This window comes from Microdochium trichocladiopsis, assembly GCF_020744255.1.
Source record: "Microdochium trichocladiopsis strain MPI-CAGE-CH-0230 chromosome Unknown B0I36scaffold_9, whole genome shotgun sequence".
NCBI classification, from domain to species: domain Eukaryota; kingdom Fungi; phylum Ascomycota; class Sordariomycetes; order Xylariales; family Microdochiaceae; genus Microdochium; species Microdochium trichocladiopsis.
This window is the reverse complement of record NW_025763552.1, coordinates 1870302-1887050: the sequence shown is the minus strand read 5'-3', so window position 1 is coordinate 1887050 and position 16749 is coordinate 1870302. Positions and strand designations below refer to the sequence as shown.

At 58.1% G+C, this 16749-nt stretch overlaps 7 protein-coding genes and 1 non-coding gene across 8 annotated transcripts; 2 read left to right on the top strand and 6 right to left on the bottom strand.

The window, feature by feature from the left end:
* Positions 1-1452: 1452 nt before the first annotated feature.
* On the bottom strand, positions 1453-1898 carry B0I36DRAFT_332308 (uncharacterized protein). Its single transcript, XM_046155093.1, has one exon. The coding sequence runs from the start codon at positions 1775-1777 to the stop codon at positions 1469-1471; it is 309 nt and encodes a 102-aa protein (XP_046008511.1). The 5' UTR covers positions 1778-1898; the 3' UTR covers positions 1453-1468.
* B0I36DRAFT_t146 lies at positions 1775-1915 on the bottom strand. The gene has a single exon. It is a non-coding gene; the product is annotated as a tRNA-Arg (tRNA).
* A 153-nt stretch (positions 1916-2068) lies between these two features.
* B0I36DRAFT_332306 (uncharacterized protein) lies at positions 2069-3178 on the bottom strand. Its single transcript, XM_046155092.1, has 3 exons — positions 2348-3178; positions 2218-2295; positions 2069-2161 (listed from the first exon to the last, which is right to left on the bottom strand). Exons 1-2 carry the CDS (start codon positions 2736-2738, stop codon positions 2222-2224), a joined length of 465 nt encoding a protein of 154 aa, XP_046008510.1. The 5' UTR covers positions 2739-3178; the 3' UTR covers positions 2069-2161; positions 2218-2221.
* A 41-nt stretch (positions 3179-3219) lies between these two features.
* On the top strand, positions 3220-5594 carry B0I36DRAFT_332303 (S-adenosyl-L-methionine-dependent methyltransferase). Its single transcript, XM_046155091.1, has 8 exons — positions 3220-3685; positions 3772-3818; positions 3890-4091; positions 4163-4190; positions 4256-4268; positions 4335-4770; positions 4838-4922; positions 4993-5594. The coding sequence occupies exons 1-8, from the start codon at positions 3632-3634 to the stop codon at positions 5169-5171; spliced, it is 1044 nt and encodes a 347-aa protein (XP_046008509.1). The 5' UTR covers positions 3220-3631; the 3' UTR covers positions 5172-5594.
* Positions 5595-6777: 1183 nt separating this feature from the next.
* On the bottom strand, positions 6778-7356 carry B0I36DRAFT_165201 (uncharacterized protein). The gene has a single exon (XM_046148716.1). The coding sequence runs from the start codon at positions 7210-7212 to the stop codon at positions 6817-6819; it is 396 nt and encodes a 131-aa protein (XP_046008508.1). The 5' UTR covers positions 7213-7356; the 3' UTR covers positions 6778-6816.
* Positions 7357-10254: 2898 nt separating this feature from the next.
* B0I36DRAFT_376714 (lactose permease) lies at positions 10255-12102 on the top strand (the record flags this gene model as incomplete). Its single annotated transcript, XM_046160487.1, has 4 exons — positions 10255-10456; positions 10546-11755; positions 11809-11894; positions 11960-12102. 4 exons carry the CDS (start codon positions 10255-10257, stop codon positions 12100-12102), a joined length of 1641 nt encoding a protein of 546 aa, XP_046008507.1.
* Positions 12103-12657: 555 nt separating this feature from the next.
* On the bottom strand, positions 12658-13591 carry B0I36DRAFT_332294 (uncharacterized protein). Its single transcript, XM_046155090.1, has one exon. The coding sequence runs from the start codon at positions 13405-13407 to the stop codon at positions 12805-12807; it is 603 nt and encodes a 200-aa protein (XP_046008506.1). The 5' UTR covers positions 13408-13591; the 3' UTR covers positions 12658-12804.
* A 1436-nt stretch (positions 13592-15027) lies between these two features.
* B0I36DRAFT_295697 (2OG-Fe(II) oxygenase superfamily protein) lies at positions 15028-16358 on the bottom strand (the record flags this gene model as incomplete). The annotated part of the gene is made up of 2 exons (XM_046151866.1): positions 15028-16140; positions 16197-16358. 2 exons carry the CDS (start codon positions 16356-16358, stop codon positions 15193-15195), a joined length of 1110 nt encoding a protein of 369 aa, XP_046008505.1. The 3' UTR covers positions 15028-15192.
* Positions 16359-16749: the final 391 nt, after the last annotated feature.

Sequence of the window (16749 nt, the reverse complement as noted above, 5' to 3'; positions counted from 1 at the left end):
TACCTAACCCCCTCGCCCGGACCGCCTCGATGCCCGCCGCACCAAAGGTCAGTCACAAGGGTCCCCTATCCGACCCCTCTAGCCATCCGTCAATGGGGACTGCCCTGTTTGGGGGTCCTCGTCTTCCCATATTTTTTTCTGCCACGGTGGAGCAGTCCCAACAAATTGAGGCAGGACCCCTGGCGGTTAGTGCGGGTGAAACCAGGCACGTTGTCGCGGGCGTGGGTCGGGCCAGCTGGTGCGGATTGCGGATTGGGGGGACCCTGAATCGCCGTAGGCGACCAGGGCTGCGTTCCAGGGGTTCCAGAAACACATCGCGAGGAGCCGCGCGACACCGGCGCCGATTGGCATGTGCGTGGCGCTGCGGAAGGTCTCCGGCGCACGGAGGCGCCGCGCATGGACGGACGGACGGGCGGCCGCTGCTGCTAAAGCAGAAATAAAGTGAGACAAGCCGGGCAGATATGCAGTCGCCTCACACGTGTTCGCGCACATGGCATAATGTCCAGGCACACACACACATACACACACACAATATGGGAGCAGATCAAGACTGCTTGCTCCTACGGAGTACCTACCTCACCTCGGACCAGGGTGTGGATGTTTTCCGCCCCCCCAGGAAGGGTTGAGGAGAAGGGTCTGGATCGACTATTATCCACTTTCTGCGCCAAGGCCCCTCGCTCCCTCACCGCCGCCGCCTGGCTCTTTTGCCCAGGCGAACCACTCAGAGGATCCGCCTCTGATGGGCGTTGCCGGCCCCGCGAACACCCGGCACGAACTGCCCGGGCCAATGGAGGACGGGCCCCTGGGCGATCACACAAACCGTGTGGGAATAAGTCGCCGGGCACAGACCCCCAAACGGCGCCCAAGGGAGAGAGAGGGAGAGATTGAGAGAGACAGAGAGACAATCAGTCAATCCGAGACAGGCATCGGGACCCTGCGTGCGTGCGTCGCTGGTAAAGCGAAGCAACAGGGGGGGCTCTGGCTGGTCCCCTGCTCAAGAGGGAAGCTCGAAGCAGAGGACAGCGCAGAACGTTGAGGACGGACCACGCTAGAGCACGCTTTTCTGTGGAACGGGCAGATGTCTTGCTTGCTTCGCGTGCATCCAGCCAACAGGACATTGAGCCGGGCGGTGGCATGTGATTGCGGCGGTATACAAGCAGCAGGGTAAAGCAATGAATGCCACATGCGAATCACCCGGGCGCGCGCACTGGCTGCTCTGCTGCTCGCTGCTCCTGCCGATCTTCGGTACGCTAGCTTTTTGAGCCGCCTTGGTACTCCCGAAGGAAAGAAAAAGAGAAGAAGAAAACACGCCACCCAGTCATCGGTGGCGCAACAAGCTCGCTTATCCGCCGAGTCAGGAGAGGCGATTTGGGTAGAGATTTTGGTGTCTTGTTCCATCCAGTGGCCTCGCCGCTTGGAGCGCTAGGCCGGATGGCGTATAATTAAGGCAGGTTATCGCGCATCGAGATCAAAACACGTGACCACGTATTGCAGGAAGAACAATCTCGAACGATCTCTGCACGTGGAAGTAAGTGCCTGCTTGATCCAATAGGACCGTGTGGTGGCAGCCACAGCCAAAAGACAGGGAGGGTCTAGGCTGTGTGGCTGAGCTCACCTCCAGCCAACGCCACATTTGTGCCCGTGATTTCTGAGTGGTTTGAGCTCGCAAAACAGGTGGTCTGCTGGCTTCGCTCGTCGAGAGGCAGTCCCACGACGACATTCGAGCAAGGCACAGACAGACAGACGGTACGTGGCCAAGGGCAAAAAGGGAAAGCATCCACGGTGGGGCTCGAACCCACAACCTTTGGATAGACTCCTAACCGCAGACGAGCATCCCGAGTCATGGCAAATGACGAGATTTTTCGGTGATACAGTGGTTTAGAAGTCCAACGCGCTACCATTGCGCCACGCGGACTGTGCTTGGAGGATTCGATCGTGCTTATCGCTGTAATTGTAGGTGGGTCACGTGTCTGGAGCAGCAAAGGTGGCAGGCCCAACTTACCAAGGACTGAAATGTTCAGAATCACGTGAGGACCCATTTGCCATCCCGTCTCTACGATTATTGACCCCCACAAGGATGAAAGATTCTCTGTGGCGTCGCCCAATCAAGTCTACGGGGGCAGTCTGGTCCGTAGGATACTGAGAGCATCCGCAGCTTGTCCTGCCACCAGAGGTTAGTGAAGGAGTCTGCTGGAGGCTGGTACGGGTGTGGTCTACCTGGCTACCCAATGATCACACATGGAGGCATGCAGATTGATGTTGCCCGTGGACAGTATATCTTCCTCGGAGCCTGATCTGTATTTTGGATCAGTCTCGCACCATTGGAATACAAAGCATCAAAAATCACCATTGAGGTATTTTTGGTCTAGAGGCGAGGCCACATCACGACCACAGAATGCATAAGACCCGCCTGACAGACTCGATGCTCTCCGAGAGTCTCGGCGGCAGTGCGCTTCCATTCTGCACAAGATACAGTATATTGAACCGTTGTATTGACAGCAAGTTGGAAAGGGCTGACAAGCCAAGTCCCAAGAGCCAGGGGTGGTGCTAGAAGAGGCGAGATATGGTTTGCAGATGTCGTCGCTGCAGGCGTGCATGATCGTAGATATCGGCCGGCCAAGCGAGCGGCCAACCCAGACCAGGGTTGTGATGTGTTGCCGGAGCCAACACCGTACTGGATCCCGGTCTGATCCGCCAATGGCCCTGCGTGGCTGTTTTTCTGAGACAAGTGGCACCATTCACAGGACTAAAACCAGAAGCGGGGAGATTCCATCGCCAAAGCTGGCATGCTAGGGAACCACACTCGCAATCAAGGCTGAGAGACCCTGCGGTAATAGCCATCCTGCAATGCGAGGACAGCTCAGTCATTGCTGGGAACAGCGGTGTGAAGGCAATCGCCGTGTCGGCAACGAACCGGCAAGAAGGCCACGCGGGAGCCTGGCTGGGGGCCCTGCCGTGTTGCAGTCTGCGTCCACAGTCCACACTGCCCGTCGTTGCATTCCTGGCACGTCTTGCATGTGCCCCACGCGGGAACAGGCCACTTCATGCAGAGCATCACGGCTGGTGGGGGGGGGGGCGCTTTGTTTCTTGACCTTGACGAAGCTGCAGTCAGCCAGACGAGTGGAAGTCTAGAGGTGGTGATGGGGTCATGATTGGGAAAAGTTAAACAGAGAGAGAGAGACACCTGCATAAGAACCTCCCACCCACGTACCTGCATCTGTCTGTCTTTAATTATTTGCTTCTCTGGCCCGCCGCCGTGCTGTGCGGACCGCTCCGGCGGACGCCGCCGCCGCCACTGCCGCCGGCCCCATCTGCCACGCTGCCAAGGGCCGACGACCCCTGGCCTGGCCCTCGACCACATATCAGCACCCCCTCTCTTTCTCTCCAGTGGACGTCAGCCTTTTGTCTGTCTGCCCCCGAGCCCGCAGCAACCGGCACCAGCGCCGGTGACTTGTCTGCAGCCATCAGAAATACAAATTGACGCCTGCCGCTAACCCCGCTCGCGGTCTTCTCCGGCCACGATATCCCCTCTCCTCTCCACCACTGCGTGCCCGCAGTCCATTAGCTCCTCATCTTGCGACCCCGCGACCCTACGACCCTAGATTGCCCGTAACCAGACTGAGACTGAGCCATGGCGGAGCAACCCGATGTGCAGGCCGCCGAGCCCATTGCTGTCAACCCCGATGTATGTGCTTCTGATTGTCCCCGCGACACCTTGCAGCGCGGGGCCCGCGAGGCAAAGGCGTTCTGTCGGGCTGACCAGTCATCCAGGCGCAAGCGATCGAGGACGATGTCGACTCGACGCTGGGTACTGACATGTACGTGAGAGACGAAGGGGCGGCCACTTTCTTCAGGCGAGAGACACTGACCGCACAACGATCCCCAATAGTGCCAGCAGCACCGACTCGATCGCGTCTAGCATTCTCAAGTACCGCACCATCCAGGGGCGCACCTTTCACAGCGAGCGCCAGAGCACCGAGTACTTTACGCCCAACGACGACCAGCAGCAGACCTCGGTCGACATCACCCACCACTATCTCACCATCCTGCTCGGCGACAAGCTCCACCTGACCCCGATCAAGGAACCAAAGGTTTGTTTGTTGTCGCCGCGCTTCCAATGATCCGTGTGCGTGCCGGCGGCTGGGCTGACGCACGCCAGTAGAAAGTGCTTGATGTCGGAACTGGAACAGGTGAGAACCCCTTTTTTGGAGAAGCTGCGCCATCTTCAAGACTTCTGCTGACACATTTCCATCAGGCATCTGGGCCATGTGAGCATCACTCACGGTTGCGTCACGATACATCATTGGCCCCCCACTGACTTTAGTCTGTTCCAGCGACTTCGCGGACCAGCACCCGGACACCGATATAGTCGGCACCGACCTGTCCCCGATCCAGCCGTCGTGGGTGCCGCCCAACATCCGCTTCGAGATTGACGACTGCCTGGACGAGTGGACGTGGACCCCGGGCTCGTTCGACTTTGTGCACATCCGCTACCTCTTTGGCGCGGTGCCCGACTGGAACGCCCTCTTCAAGAAGGCCTACGACGTGCTCATGCCGGGGGGCTACCTGCAGAGCTGCGAATGCGACGTCGAGATCCTGAGCGACGACAACAGCTTGCCCCCGGACTCGGCCATGGCCACCCTCTGGTCCAAGATGTTTAGAGAGGCCGGCAAGAAGCTCGGCAACTCGTTCAGCGTGCTCGAGGAGGGCCTCCAGCGCAAGGGCATGGAGAGTGCCGGCTTCGAGGACATCAAGGAGGTCAACTTCAAGGTGAGACGGGACAGGGAGGGGCACTGGCTTTTTATAGATGCACGACTGACTGAAAACAACCCCTTAGCTCCCGGTCGGTCCGTGGCCGCAGGACCCGAAACTTGCAGATGTTGGCCGGTTTGTGCAGCTGACCATGCTCAACGACATTGAAGGTCAGTCTCGTCCATATTCGTGGTTTTGCGGGAGAGAATGAGCACATGCTTAATAACCCCCACCCTGCAGGCTACACGTTGTTCTTGTGGAAGAACGTGTTTGAGAACGAGAGCATGGAAGCGTACCAGGTGTTCCTGGCACAGATGCGCAAGGAGCTCAAGACGCCGAGCATCCACGGCTATATGAAGGTCCGATACGTGTATGGACGCAAGCCTGAGGCGGCGGCGGCGGCGGCGTCAACGCCGTAAAGGATGTGGAATCGCGGGAACTGACGGGGCTGAGATCTGGTCTCGAGTCCTCAAGTGATATCTATACGGCTGATACCACCGGTGTGGCAAGCAAATAATTCTCATCTCATTTCGGCGGCCGGATCGCGCCGATGCGCTTTGTGTAGATACTCAATCTTCGAGGCATCGAATGGGCCTGCAAGCTGGCGGAAATCTCATAAGCTGACTGCGCTGATATCGTGAAGCTTCACGCTTGCTTGGAACCCAATCTGTGAACTCTGCGCGGCTCACTTGTGCCTCGAACTGGGCCGATTTGACTTGACCGGATGCAAATATATAGCGGCCGGGCCAACTTCAAACTTACAAGCACGTGAGCAAGGGCAATGCCATACCGATGTTCTGAGAAGTAGTGTGAAGGTATAGTGAAAACAGCGTGGACAACGGAGCTCTTATTTCATTGTGATTGCGCGTTATTCTACGACTATGGGAGGGAATGATCCTAGGTCGGACGGCAGATGGCACCACAGCACCAACGAGATTGCCGCACGATGAGATTCAACCTTCCTGCTTCCACATTGGCTTGAGCTCATACTGGGCGAGGCGTCTCAACCGACGCCTGCGACGGCACGATATGCCGACTTCCAGCACCAGCCGTCCGTATTGGGTCCATTGTAGGGAAGTGTCACGTAAAACCGCAAACTACGAGCTTGACACCTCATCTGCACAGCCTGTGGCCACAGACAACTCATTCCCTGCCGACCTACCTCTACCTGGCGCGTATGGTCATGGTCTCCCATCGGAGGGTTTCGTGCATTCAAGTCACAAGTCCATACTTACATGTTTGCCTCGTGCGACATCACTTTGCTTGTGCTGCGAGGGAGGAAAAGGAGAGGTACGCAAGTCATGGCAAACACGGAGCAGGGCAAATCATGGATCATGATGCCCAGCCTCGTGGTCAAAGAGGTCGTCTCCCTCTACTCACATGTATGCCAATCTGCGCGTGGCAGGCCTTTCGTGTGTGTGTGCCGCTACCATGCACTGGTCGGTGAGTGATTCGTAGGTCTGCCTAAGACGTTAGAGGGTGAGAAGTAAATGCTGTGTGGCAAAGGTGCTTGACGTGTCATAAGTGTCCAAACCACTAACGCCGCCAGCCCTCTCGCCGCGTCGACACGCTTTTGGCGGCCTATACGGTGTGGTCGAGCTCGATAATGGTGGCGGAATCAAATGTCGACAGGCCGAGGATCTGGTCACGCACGCCCATGTTCATCCCCTCTGTGATCTACACGACAAGTTTCCATCCAAACATGGACTTGGTCCGCTACTGGGTCTGGCGGATCTGACGGCCGACATGGTGGTTGGTCATGATCAAGCGTGAAGGGGAATAGGTTGCCTGATGCCTTCCATCTGAACAACAGCGCCTTCAGCAGGGAAGGGGGGGCTGTGAGCCTTTGCGACGTGGAGGGCTACCATGTATTCTGTGGCATGAGACCTCTGCAGGAAGACAGGCCACACCAGCCAAGCCGCAGCTCCTGCGTGCATCCTGTCCGGTCCCTTCTTGCAGGCCATCGAAGGCTGAGTTGATGGACGGTGACGACGAAAAGTTTCATCGAGAATCTTGATTGGTAGAGCAAGTGGCGGGTGTCCATCGTTGAGGCAAGCTGGCGCTTCACAGCACAGTGCTATTCCTGGTGTGTGTAGAGACATGTCGATCGCTTTGAGGGGCTCCAGTCGGAGGAGAGGTATCGATACGCCCTGGTGGTTGTGTGTAGTGTCGTGTTGCCGCCCTGTGGTAAGAAGCAAGCATACTGTCGGCTCGGCGTGGTATCGTTGTGGCAAAGACACAGGCTCCTGGAGCTGCATGTGACCATTCGATCCTCAGCTGCACCGGGGCTGGTGTACGATGTGTGTAGCGATTCTGTATGGGCAAGCTTGGTTGACCCAACCATTCTCTGTCGTAGAGTCGGTGTGATCCAGGCCGTTCTGTGAGCATTACCAGAGCCGTCTTCCGGACTGGTTGGCAGAGATCAACCTGGATATGCCTCGTCGTGGAAATGGCCGGCATCCTTCGCCACTCGAGGTGCACCAGGTCGGAAGCTGGTTGGTTGTCATGCCGCTTTCCTAGACAATGGAGGCCAAGCCATCCACTGTTGGCCTGGAGCAGCCTCGTGACCGCTCAGGCGATCGCTAATCGCGTCCCCGCACGAGCATTGGCCATCTGATACGCAAAAAAAAAAAGGTATTCGCAGTCAGTGGTGGTGGCCCGTTGGCGCCGTGCGTTTCTGGGGGAGTGAAGGGGTTCAAAGCCCGAGAGACCGGCCCAGCGAATCCGAGCTGATCTTCTCGCGCTTGGCGTCACAGCTGCCGTGCAAGGACGCTCAGCAGATGCCGAGACGCAATCTTGAATGTTGGTTCTGAATTGGACTTGGCAGGCTGATTTTCAGGAGAGTACAAGCTGTTTTTGGAGAATCCGGAGAATGGTAAAAGCGATCATGGCCTTGTCAGCACGTCTCATCTCACGACCCGAATCACGCACTGAACCCTGGATGCAGGTACTTGGCTATGGCGAGCAATTTCAATATCGCTCCCTCGGCTGCCCGGCTCAGCGTGTGATTTGGGACACGCTGTCGTGCATAAGACAGGACAGTGTCTCTAGAAGGGCCGAAGACCTGGAGCCGCCAAGACTAGCTGTGTGGACTGGCGATGTGTGTGGGGAGAACGGTGAGCCTCCCCGGGCCGGTCACGAGCAGCCGGCCGCATGTGGCTTCTATGAGAACCTGCCAAGACGAGGTCATATATCTGCCAGCTGAAGCGGCCGTTCTGTGTCGCACGAGGGAGTTGTTGGCGGGTCCGAGGCTATCAGCCCTCGGTGGTTTGGAGCCGCCATTGCCTCTTTGGGGATCATGCCCAGCGTCTCCCGGCCCTCGTCCCGCGCCGTCGCTCGCAGTCGTGGCCCAAAGCCGTGGACGGCCCGAAGCCAGATTGAGGCGGCGTTGGGGTAAGGCAGGCAGCGCAGGGTTTGAGGAGTAAAACCCACGGGGCCCCGGACAGGCGAAGCTGAGCCGACAGGGCAACGGGGGCTCGTTTCGTTTGGCAGAGCGGCATGGCAGGTGATACTGCAACCAAATCTTATGCGTCACGGCCGCCATTGGCTTCTGGAAGCCCATCAGGGGGGCCCGGAGCAGCATCGCGGACAGCCTGGGTCCAAGCTCGGGACGACTCCTCACCCATCCCTGCACTGCTGCCTCGTGGTGCAGCTGCCAATGCACCAGAAAATGCCCAGTCCGGCCGAGTATGCGCGCCCTGGGCCGAACATCAGACGGGGCGATCGTCCATGCGACCTTGTGGTCCGGTGCGTGCTTCGATCAAATCACTGTCAATCAACCAGAGTGTCGAGATAACCAGTATGGTTCGATGGGCCCCACCGCTGCTCAGGAGCTATTATCACCTGTTCAGGAGCTATCATCACCTGTTGCCAAGACTCAACCTTGAACTTCCGTGAATGGCCGCGCTGTGGGAAGGTTAACCCATAATTAGAGCGGATTCTGGCGGTCACAGCAAGACCAACAACAACTAATTAGCGCAGGTACGAGCGGCCGTCATTCGAGGAGAATGTCAGTTCACGGTCGGTCCAGAGTCGCACCTAGGCGAGCGAGTGATGCCTCTCCAGCCTAGATGCATTCCGACTGGACAAGAGACTGAACGGGCTGACATGCAGGCCGACCAGGCTTGTTAGTCACAATAGCAAGGAAGCAGACAAACTGTGGGCAGCATGGGCGAGCTGAGGGATGTCGAGGTGGAGGCACGAACTGGGGTGCCCATTCTGGATCGAGCATGCGGCAATTCAAAGCTGCGGCGCCGGGGCGGCGCGCTCTGGAAGATGGAGACCGGTTTTGACGCAGCTTGAAAAGTCTTCTCGGCCATGTTCCTGCCATCTCCGAGGCCGTATGTGCTCATGAGAATGGCTGTAATGCCAGCTTGCCAGAAAGTGATCGATTCTGGATCCAATAGTTATTTTCCGCAGAGATGTGCACTTTCATGGGCAGCGGACCGTCGCGTGCGAGACTCAAGACAACTGCGCGTCAGGGCCCGAGCTTGGTGGTGCTTGACTCGCTTGGCACGCTGGCCCAGGCCAGACCAAGCTCACAGCAGAGGGCGTGGCATTCCAGCGGTCCGTCGGGTGCCGGCCCGCATCGCCCCAAGTCGCAAATTCTCGACTTCTTGGCCTTTTCCAGCGGGTCACTCACGCAAAACTAAACTGTGCGGCTGTCCTTCCCCTCACATGAGCATCCCTGATCTTCCCCAAATTTCCCCCACCACCTCAATCTGCCTGGCGCAATATTCCCCAGCCGGCTGTTGGCAGCCCATGGGGTAGATGAAAGGCTGGCCCTCATGGATTGCGTCCGTGCCATAAACCATCCATCCCAGCTCGATCCAAAGCCCTTCCCGGAGCCATGTGATCAGACTGTTCAGCCCTCCTCAGAGGACTGGCCTTCTTTAGAATACTGCTGTAGTTCTCGAAGTCTCGAACAAAGTTAGGCAACAAAGTGTATGTGCGAGCCTGCAGAGTCTTGACGAAAGTGTGATGGGCAGCCAAGTCCAGCCAAGGTGGAGGAGGGTTGGAAACCCCAATCCTCAACAGGGGCAGGGCTTTCAAGCTTCCGCATGGCCGATGCGGGTGGCGTGCCGACTCCTTGGCCAAGGCTGGACAGGGGCTGCCCCTGCCAGAGCCTCGGAGACCCGGCGCGCGTGAGCACACGCCCAGGAACAAAGGCTAATGGCCGCATGCATGTACTGTACCACACGAGGAGACAGGGCAAATCCGGGGTAGGGCTTGCCCATGGGAAAAACGCAAATGCCACGGGGCTCCGCACTTCCCCAGCAGAGGTGGCCTTGCTGAGCGGTGCTTCGTCCCGCTCCGAGCTCCCTCGTTATAAGAACCTGGTCCCGATCCACGCTCCAAGTCGGGTCGCCGCTCTTTTCCTGCCCCAGCCAGTCGACCTTGCCCCTTCTGAGCCTCGCAGGGTGTGCTCTTATTTCTCGACGACGACGACAACAGCAGCTCCTCCCCAAACATCTCCGCCTCGCCGCGTGAAAGTTGCCCAACATGGTCAGTGCTGGCGCCATCGGAACCGCCGACCCCATCGTCACCCGCCTCGTCAAGGAGGACAAGGTGCCATGGTACAAGAAGCCCAACTTGCGCAAGCTCTACGTCCTGCTCTTCTGCTGCTGTATGGGCGTTGAGATGACCTCGGGTTTCGACTCGCAGCTCATCAACGCCCTCCAGCTGACCGAAAGCTGGGTCAGATGTAAGTGGCTCTCCTTTCTTGCTTTTGCTGCCGGCCCCCAAGAAACACGGCAGTGGCCGATGGACGCTGACAGTCGAATCTCGACATAGTCTTTGGCAATGGCTACACGAATGCCGCAGGCAAGCCCGCCGTCTACCCGCCGCTGCTTGGATTCCTCGGTTCTTCGTACCAGCTCGGTTCCATCTTCGGAGTGCCGCTTGCCCCCTGGGTCAACCAGAGGTTCGGGCGCCGCGTGTCGATCATGTTCGGCTCTCTCGTCATGGTCGCCGGTGCCATCATCCAAGGTTTCTCCCAGAACACTGCCATGTACATTGTCGCCCGCATCATCCTCGGTTTCGGCATCGTCTTCTGCATCATTTCCGGTTCCGCCATGATCGGTGAGCTGGGCCACCCCAAGGAGCGTGCCGTGCTCACCTCGCTGTTCAACGCCTCGTGGATGATTGGTTCCATCATTGCCTGCGCCATCGCGCTCGGCACCGGTGAGAGAACCGACGACTGGGGCTGGCGTATCCCCTCGCTCCTCCAGATCATGCCCTCGCTGCTCCAGATCACGACCGTGTTCCTGCTGCCCGAGTCTCCCCGCTGGCTCGTGTCGGTCGACCGCGAGGACGAGGCCTACGCTATCCTGACCAAGTACCACGCCGAGGGCGACGCCAACTCGGTCCTCGTCCAGGCCGAGATGACGCAGATCCGTACCACGATCAAGATGGAGATGGAGGCTTCCAGCCAGTCGTGGTGGGAGATGGTTGCCACTGCCCCCATGCGCCGCCGTGTCTTCATCGCCATCTTCATCGGTCTCTTCACCCAGATGTCCGGCAACACCCTGCTCTCGTACTACTCGGGTCTCCTCTTCAACATGATGGGCTACACGACCCAGTACGCGACCACCCGCATCAACATTGCCAACCAGTGCTGGTCCCTCATCAACGGTACCATTTTCGCCATCCTGGTCGGCCGCTTCCCCCGCCGCATCATGTTCATGATCTCAGCCGGCAGCATGTGCCTCTGCTTTTGCGCCATGACCGTCTCTTTCCACGAGCTGCGTGTGGCTGCCGACAACAAGGTTGTCAACAGCGCTGCGGGCATCGCCGCCCTCTTCTTCTACTTTGCCTACTCGCCCTGCTACAACCTGGGCAACAACGCTCTGACCTACACCTACCTCGTCGAGCTGTTCCCCTACGCCGTCCGCAGCCGTGGTATCGGTCTGCAGCAGATTTTTGGCAAGGCCGGTGGCTTCTTCTCCAGCAACGTCAACCCCATCGCCCTCACCGCCCTCGACTGGAAGTTCTTGGCCATCTAGTAAGTCCTCTCGTATCCCTGATATTCCCTGCACGTGCTAACAAGGAGAAAAGCTGTGGCTGGATTGCATTCGAGTTTGTCTTTATCTTCTTCTTCTACCCTGAGACCCACGGCCGCACTCTCGAGGAACTCGCCTTCTGTAAGTTTTGTCCCCAGAATGCCCATCCCGAGACCGCGCGCCCTTTTGCTGACTCGTCTGTACAGTGTTCGAGGGCAAGGAGAAGGCCGAGCGCGCCGTCGCGGCTGTCGAGAAGCAGATCCACAGCGGCGAGACCGCGCACATCGAGGATGACGACAAGCGACCCATCGAGGTCGGCCACACCGAGGTTGGCTCCAAGGTCGCCTAAGCGCGCCGATATGTCGCGTCCCTCTTGTTGCCGGCGTGCGAATGGGGCTGTGCGCGCCGCTCTCGCGTGCTTGATCGCCTTGCGAAGGATTCGAAAAGAAAAATGATTTATTGACAATCCCCCTTCTTGTAATGTGGTCTCTGGCCTCCGTCCCGTCTGAGAAGGAGGAGTACAGGCACAGCCCCGGAGAAGGGGAGTCTGGTTATTTAGTAGCTTGCGCAGGCTGAAGCGTGTCTTGAACATCTTGCCATGGCCCTGTCCCAAAACACAATCTTCTCCACCCAGTCTCTTTCTCGGAGTCACCTCTTCTCTCTCATGTGACGCGCTGTTTCTTGTGATATGCAATTGTGCGGAAGGCGAGAAAGGCATACGGCCATGCCCGGCCGGAATCCAAATTCCTGGACCTACCGCCGCAGTACGATTCGAGAACTGAGATGCAGCCGCGCTGCTAGGCTGCCCTGTCAACCTCGAAAGCGTATGGAAATCCATCGTAGACAACTGCTCCAAGACCACAGTCACAATCACATCGACGTCGAACCGTCCAGGGTACATTCATTTTTGTCTGACGCTTTATGATATTAATTATTTATGCAATATTATGCCGTATGCTACTCTGTAAACCGATCAAAACCATTTCCATGCCAACGCCGATGCAATGTTTCAATCAATCATGAATTTCCTCAAGCTCCTCTCGCCAGTCAACTACTGCTGGGAGTACTCGCAGGGGAAAGGGCTGGACTCCTCGACGGCGCGGGCCGAGAAGCCGAGGCAGCCCTCGTGGCCGCCGGGCTGGCTGATGCCGGCGTCAACCCAGATGCTCCAGCCGCCGTTGGGGGCGCCGGGGCAGGCGAGGAAGCCGACGCCGTTGAAGCTCAGGCTGTTGTTGGAGTCGATGGCGAAGCCGGTGGTCTCGCCGTTGCGGGGCACGCCCTGGCCGCCGGTCGAGTAGCCGGTGATGCCCTGGCCCATGCCGGAGCGGTCGACCCACATCTGCTGCGCCGGCGCGCCGTCGGTCGTGTACAGGTAGAGACCGCCATCCTTGAGGTAGAAGACGGCAGAGCCGCCGTTGTCGCCGGTGCAGACGGCGCCGGTCTCGGGCGCGTTGAGGTAGAGGTGGCTGCCCTCGGCGCTCGTGGAGGCGAAGTGGATGGGGCTGGCCGACCTCAGGGCCATGATGCCGAACTTGCCATTGGCAGGGATGCCGGTAGGGCCCGAAGGGGCAGCAGAGCTGGTGGACGAAGGGCGGACGCAGCCGGCCGAGGCGGCAGTGAGGAGGGTCGCAGCGGTGAAGACCTTGGCGAACATGGTGGCGGTGGTTGGAGTTGTTTTGTTTTTGTGGGAAGAAAGCGAGTGTGGTTTGCTGCTGTGGTGCGAAGTTGGAGCTGGAGAGTGTGTATTGGTGGTGATGATGATTCTGGTGCTGAGACAGGATGCCAAAACAATAGGACCATCACATCTTTATATCTGCCATCTGCCATGAGAGCTAGCCCAGCGACGAGGCTGGATGTCATGCCACCGCACCGGCACAGAGGCAAGGAACGGGCGATGCAATGAGGTCACATTCCGCTCGGCAGGTGGAATGATGTGGGGAATACGAGGGCCGATCAAGCCCCGTCAATACGAAGTCGGGCGGGCGCTGGCTGGCCACAGCGGGACCTAGTCCCGGAATGCTGGACGGCCCGCCGTGCAGACGCAGGGACAAGTGGCTGTGCTGAGCTTGGGCAGGCCCCAGTCCCTAAACTGCCATCGTCCCAAGTGCGATCGCTGTGTGTGGCGGCACGGCCGAAAGCTTAAGCCCTCTGAAGCGTCATTCTGGCGTGCACCTGTTACTGACCGACACGCCACTCGTGGCTGGGAGAACCCTCCGCAGCCGCTAGAGGGCGGGCGCCATTACAACGTTGCTTCGCGGTCTGTGTGTGTCTACGGAATAGACTCTGGCGGCCCAGCCCGAGAGATATGAATAGAAACAAGCGGGATGGGGGCTGGCGCGGGGGCCCTCTGAGACAGTGGCAGACCATGGGACGAGAAGCCACTGGAACATTGTACAGAAGCATCGCTCGTGTTTCGGCACTACCGGCACTCGGGACAAGCAAGGCTCCCATAGCTTCAGTCTAGCAGCTTCAGTGGAGACGCCTGACTTGGGGCGAGGAGAGCCTGTCGTGGAGAGGGGCCCAACCAGGCGAGGCGATGGTTGGTCCGCTTGCAGCCCCAGCACAGAGCAGCTGTTCAGCCGTCTCGCTCACGACAACACGAGAGCAGACAGAGTGCCCACAGAAAGACGACCGAATCGCAAACCCAGGTGCTTAGTGACATCACAGCAGTGGGGATCTTGCGGAGTGCTCTTCGTGTCAACCACGGGCCAACAGGGGACTTTTGCGAGACCGCTACAAGTTGAGCACGACACAAACACGGACGGCTCAAGCAGCCTCGTGTCGGATTCAGCTGTTGGGGGAAGTCGGTGAGGCGGGAGCATGCTCCAGAGTTCAGAAATGAAAATCCTGCCATTGAAATTGGGCGCCAGACTGGGACGTGCCCGGCGCAAGTCTGAAAGTGCCTACGTAACCAGGTGTGGTGCAGAAGCGCAGGAACCGAGTGTCGCTATCAAGTGCCGGCAGCGCCGAGCAAGCCTCGTGAGGAGATCCCTGGCAATGGCATCCGGGACGAAGACTCGCAAAAAAAAGACCCAGCACCTCGAGCTGTTTGTGCATGCACGCTGGCTTGTTGTGCGCGATTTAATGCATATCTGCACAATTTTCAGGGAGGGCCCTTGCTCTGAGCACAGCCAGCCTGTGGAGTCATTGGACTAGGAGGCCTGGGGCGTATTCATGCAGTCACCCACGCGATTCAGTTCACTCTCAGTTGGCCCACTGCTTGATCGTCTTGTTGTCTTGCAGTTGTGATCCTCTGCATGATTATTTTACCCCCCGCTGAGCCTTCCGGCACCGTGTCCGTCTACACCAGGATCTGCGAGGCAGGCACGAGCTTTCCAGCACGAGACGGCTTTGCCATGGATCGCAGGACCATGATGCCATGAAGCTGGTGACCAGTGGCGTATAATCTGCATGCAACAACGATACCACCAATCCTTCCTCAGTCCGCCTCGTCCACAATCTTGAGGCTGCCCACTTGAAAGTGCTGTCCTTTCCGGTCCCCATAGTCCGCGTGGTTATGGTAGTTCTTGACCCTCTCGCGCACGTACTGGAGCCCAGTTACTGGCTCGGCGTCTTCCTGATTCTCCGCCACAAGCCCCAGCCGTTTAAGCAGAGGCGACGGGGCCGGCTTGATGTCCACATCATTGCCAGGCCGTACAAAATAGAACAGGCCCAGGCGGTTTCCGTCCAGCTGGTCTGGCGGCGGGCGCACCACGCGATGGGTTGTCGACTTGAGGTATGACGCGGACCAAAAGTCCATCGTGTCGCCCACGTTGCAGATGATGCCCCCGTCGACGGGCGGCACGTACCGCCACTCGCCACCGCCCGTCTTGATTTGCAGACCGGCCACGTTCTGGCTCCAGAGCAGTGTCAGCGACCCAAAGTCCGTGTGCGCCCGCGACCAAGTGTTCTGCACTTTCGCATCATCCTCGGCGCTGCGGGGCCGGTACGACATGTACCGCAAGTGATCGTCGCTGGCGTCGTTGTAAAGGTGCTTCGAGGAGAAGTAGTCTGGGGGCAGCTCGAGCATGAGCGCGAACAGCTCAAACACCTTGGCTGCCACCTCGATGGCCTTGCGCGAGAACGCCTCAATCTCGACATTGTACGGCTCGAACCACGGATGCCGGACCTCGGACTCGTTGTGTGGCGTGAACTTGGCAATGTTGTAGAGCTCGACGTTGTCGCGCACGTCTGTGCCCATGATGGTCTTTTCGTAGATCTCGCGGTAGCCAAAGTAGTTGCCCGTGGCAAAGTCGCACTTGTATTCGGGTCGACTCTTTGCGTCATGGGGATTCGCGAAGAAGCCCTGGGCAATATCATATTGTCGCTGCACTTCTTCCTCGGTGAAGCCGGTGCCGGTCAGGCTGAAGAAGCCCGTGTTGTGAACCTGTTTTGCTATTTCAGCACGGTCGTGTGATAGCTACTGGGCAATCACGCACTTACAGCATCGCGTAATTCCTCGACCAGTCTCTTCTTGCCTTCTTCCGAGCCGAATATGCTAAGATCAAGCACTTTGATATCAGCCCAGGGGAGGTCGAAGGCTGTCTTCTTTGGCCTGTGCCATTTTGATAGTTGAGAGGGCTGTGGGCTCTTGTGGCTTGCCATCGCTAGTGCGCCCGGATAGTCATGCGAACCGTCTGTGTTTGAATGTAGAAAGATCTCGATTTGGCTGTGACGCATCCAGGTCCTCCTTCTCGGCTCGTCGTGCGGGGAAGCAGATGTCCTCCACATCACGCCATAAGCTCTATGCATCGCATCATTGTGGATGGCAGTAGATCTACGGCTGAAAAATACTGGGGAAGGATAACGACATTCGCAAGAAGCTTACTAGCAATAGCAGGTCGCATGCTCAACTCTTCAAACAAAGCAAAAGTTTCAAGAATCTCTCTCGTCCTCGAAACGAGTAGTCACTGCTGATTTCCTTCTTGGATTGCAGTTCTCATCTATGCAAAACTTTGAAATCCTTTCGCCGGCACAACATGTCAGAGAAGGCCTC

Bases quoted from the DNA above. Each gene is read 5' to 3' on its own strand.
- B0I36DRAFT_332308 (XM_046155093.1), bottom strand. From the start codon at position 1,777: ATGCTTTCCCTTTTTGCCCTTGGCCACGTACCGTCTGTCTGTCTGTGC.
- B0I36DRAFT_332306 (XM_046155092.1), bottom strand. From the start codon at position 2,738: ATGGTGCCACTTGTCTCAGAAAAACAGCCACGCAGGGCCATTGGCGGA. The intron at 2,296-2,347 runs GTGATTTTTGAT...TCCAAAATACAG, and splicing joins AGACCAAAAATACCTCAATG to ATCAGGCTCCGAGGAAGATA.
- B0I36DRAFT_332303 (XM_046155091.1), top strand. From the start codon at position 3,632: ATGGCGGAGCAACCCGATGTGCAGGCCGCCGAGCCCATTGCTGTCAAC. The intron at 3,686-3,771 runs GTATGTGCTTCT...CCAGTCATCCAG, and splicing joins CCATTGCTGTCAACCCCGAT to GCGCAAGCGATCGAGGACGA. The intron at 4,771-4,837 runs GTGAGACGGGAC...ACAACCCCTTAG, and splicing joins TCAAGGAGGTCAACTTCAAG to CTCCCGGTCGGTCCGTGGCC.
- B0I36DRAFT_165201 (XM_046148716.1), bottom strand. From the start codon at position 7,212: ATGCCGGCCATTTCCACGACGAGGCATATCCAGGTTGATCTCTGCCAA.
- B0I36DRAFT_332294 (XM_046155090.1), bottom strand. From the start codon at position 13,407: ATGTTCGCCAAGGTCTTCACCGCTGCGACCCTCCTCACTGCCGCCTCG.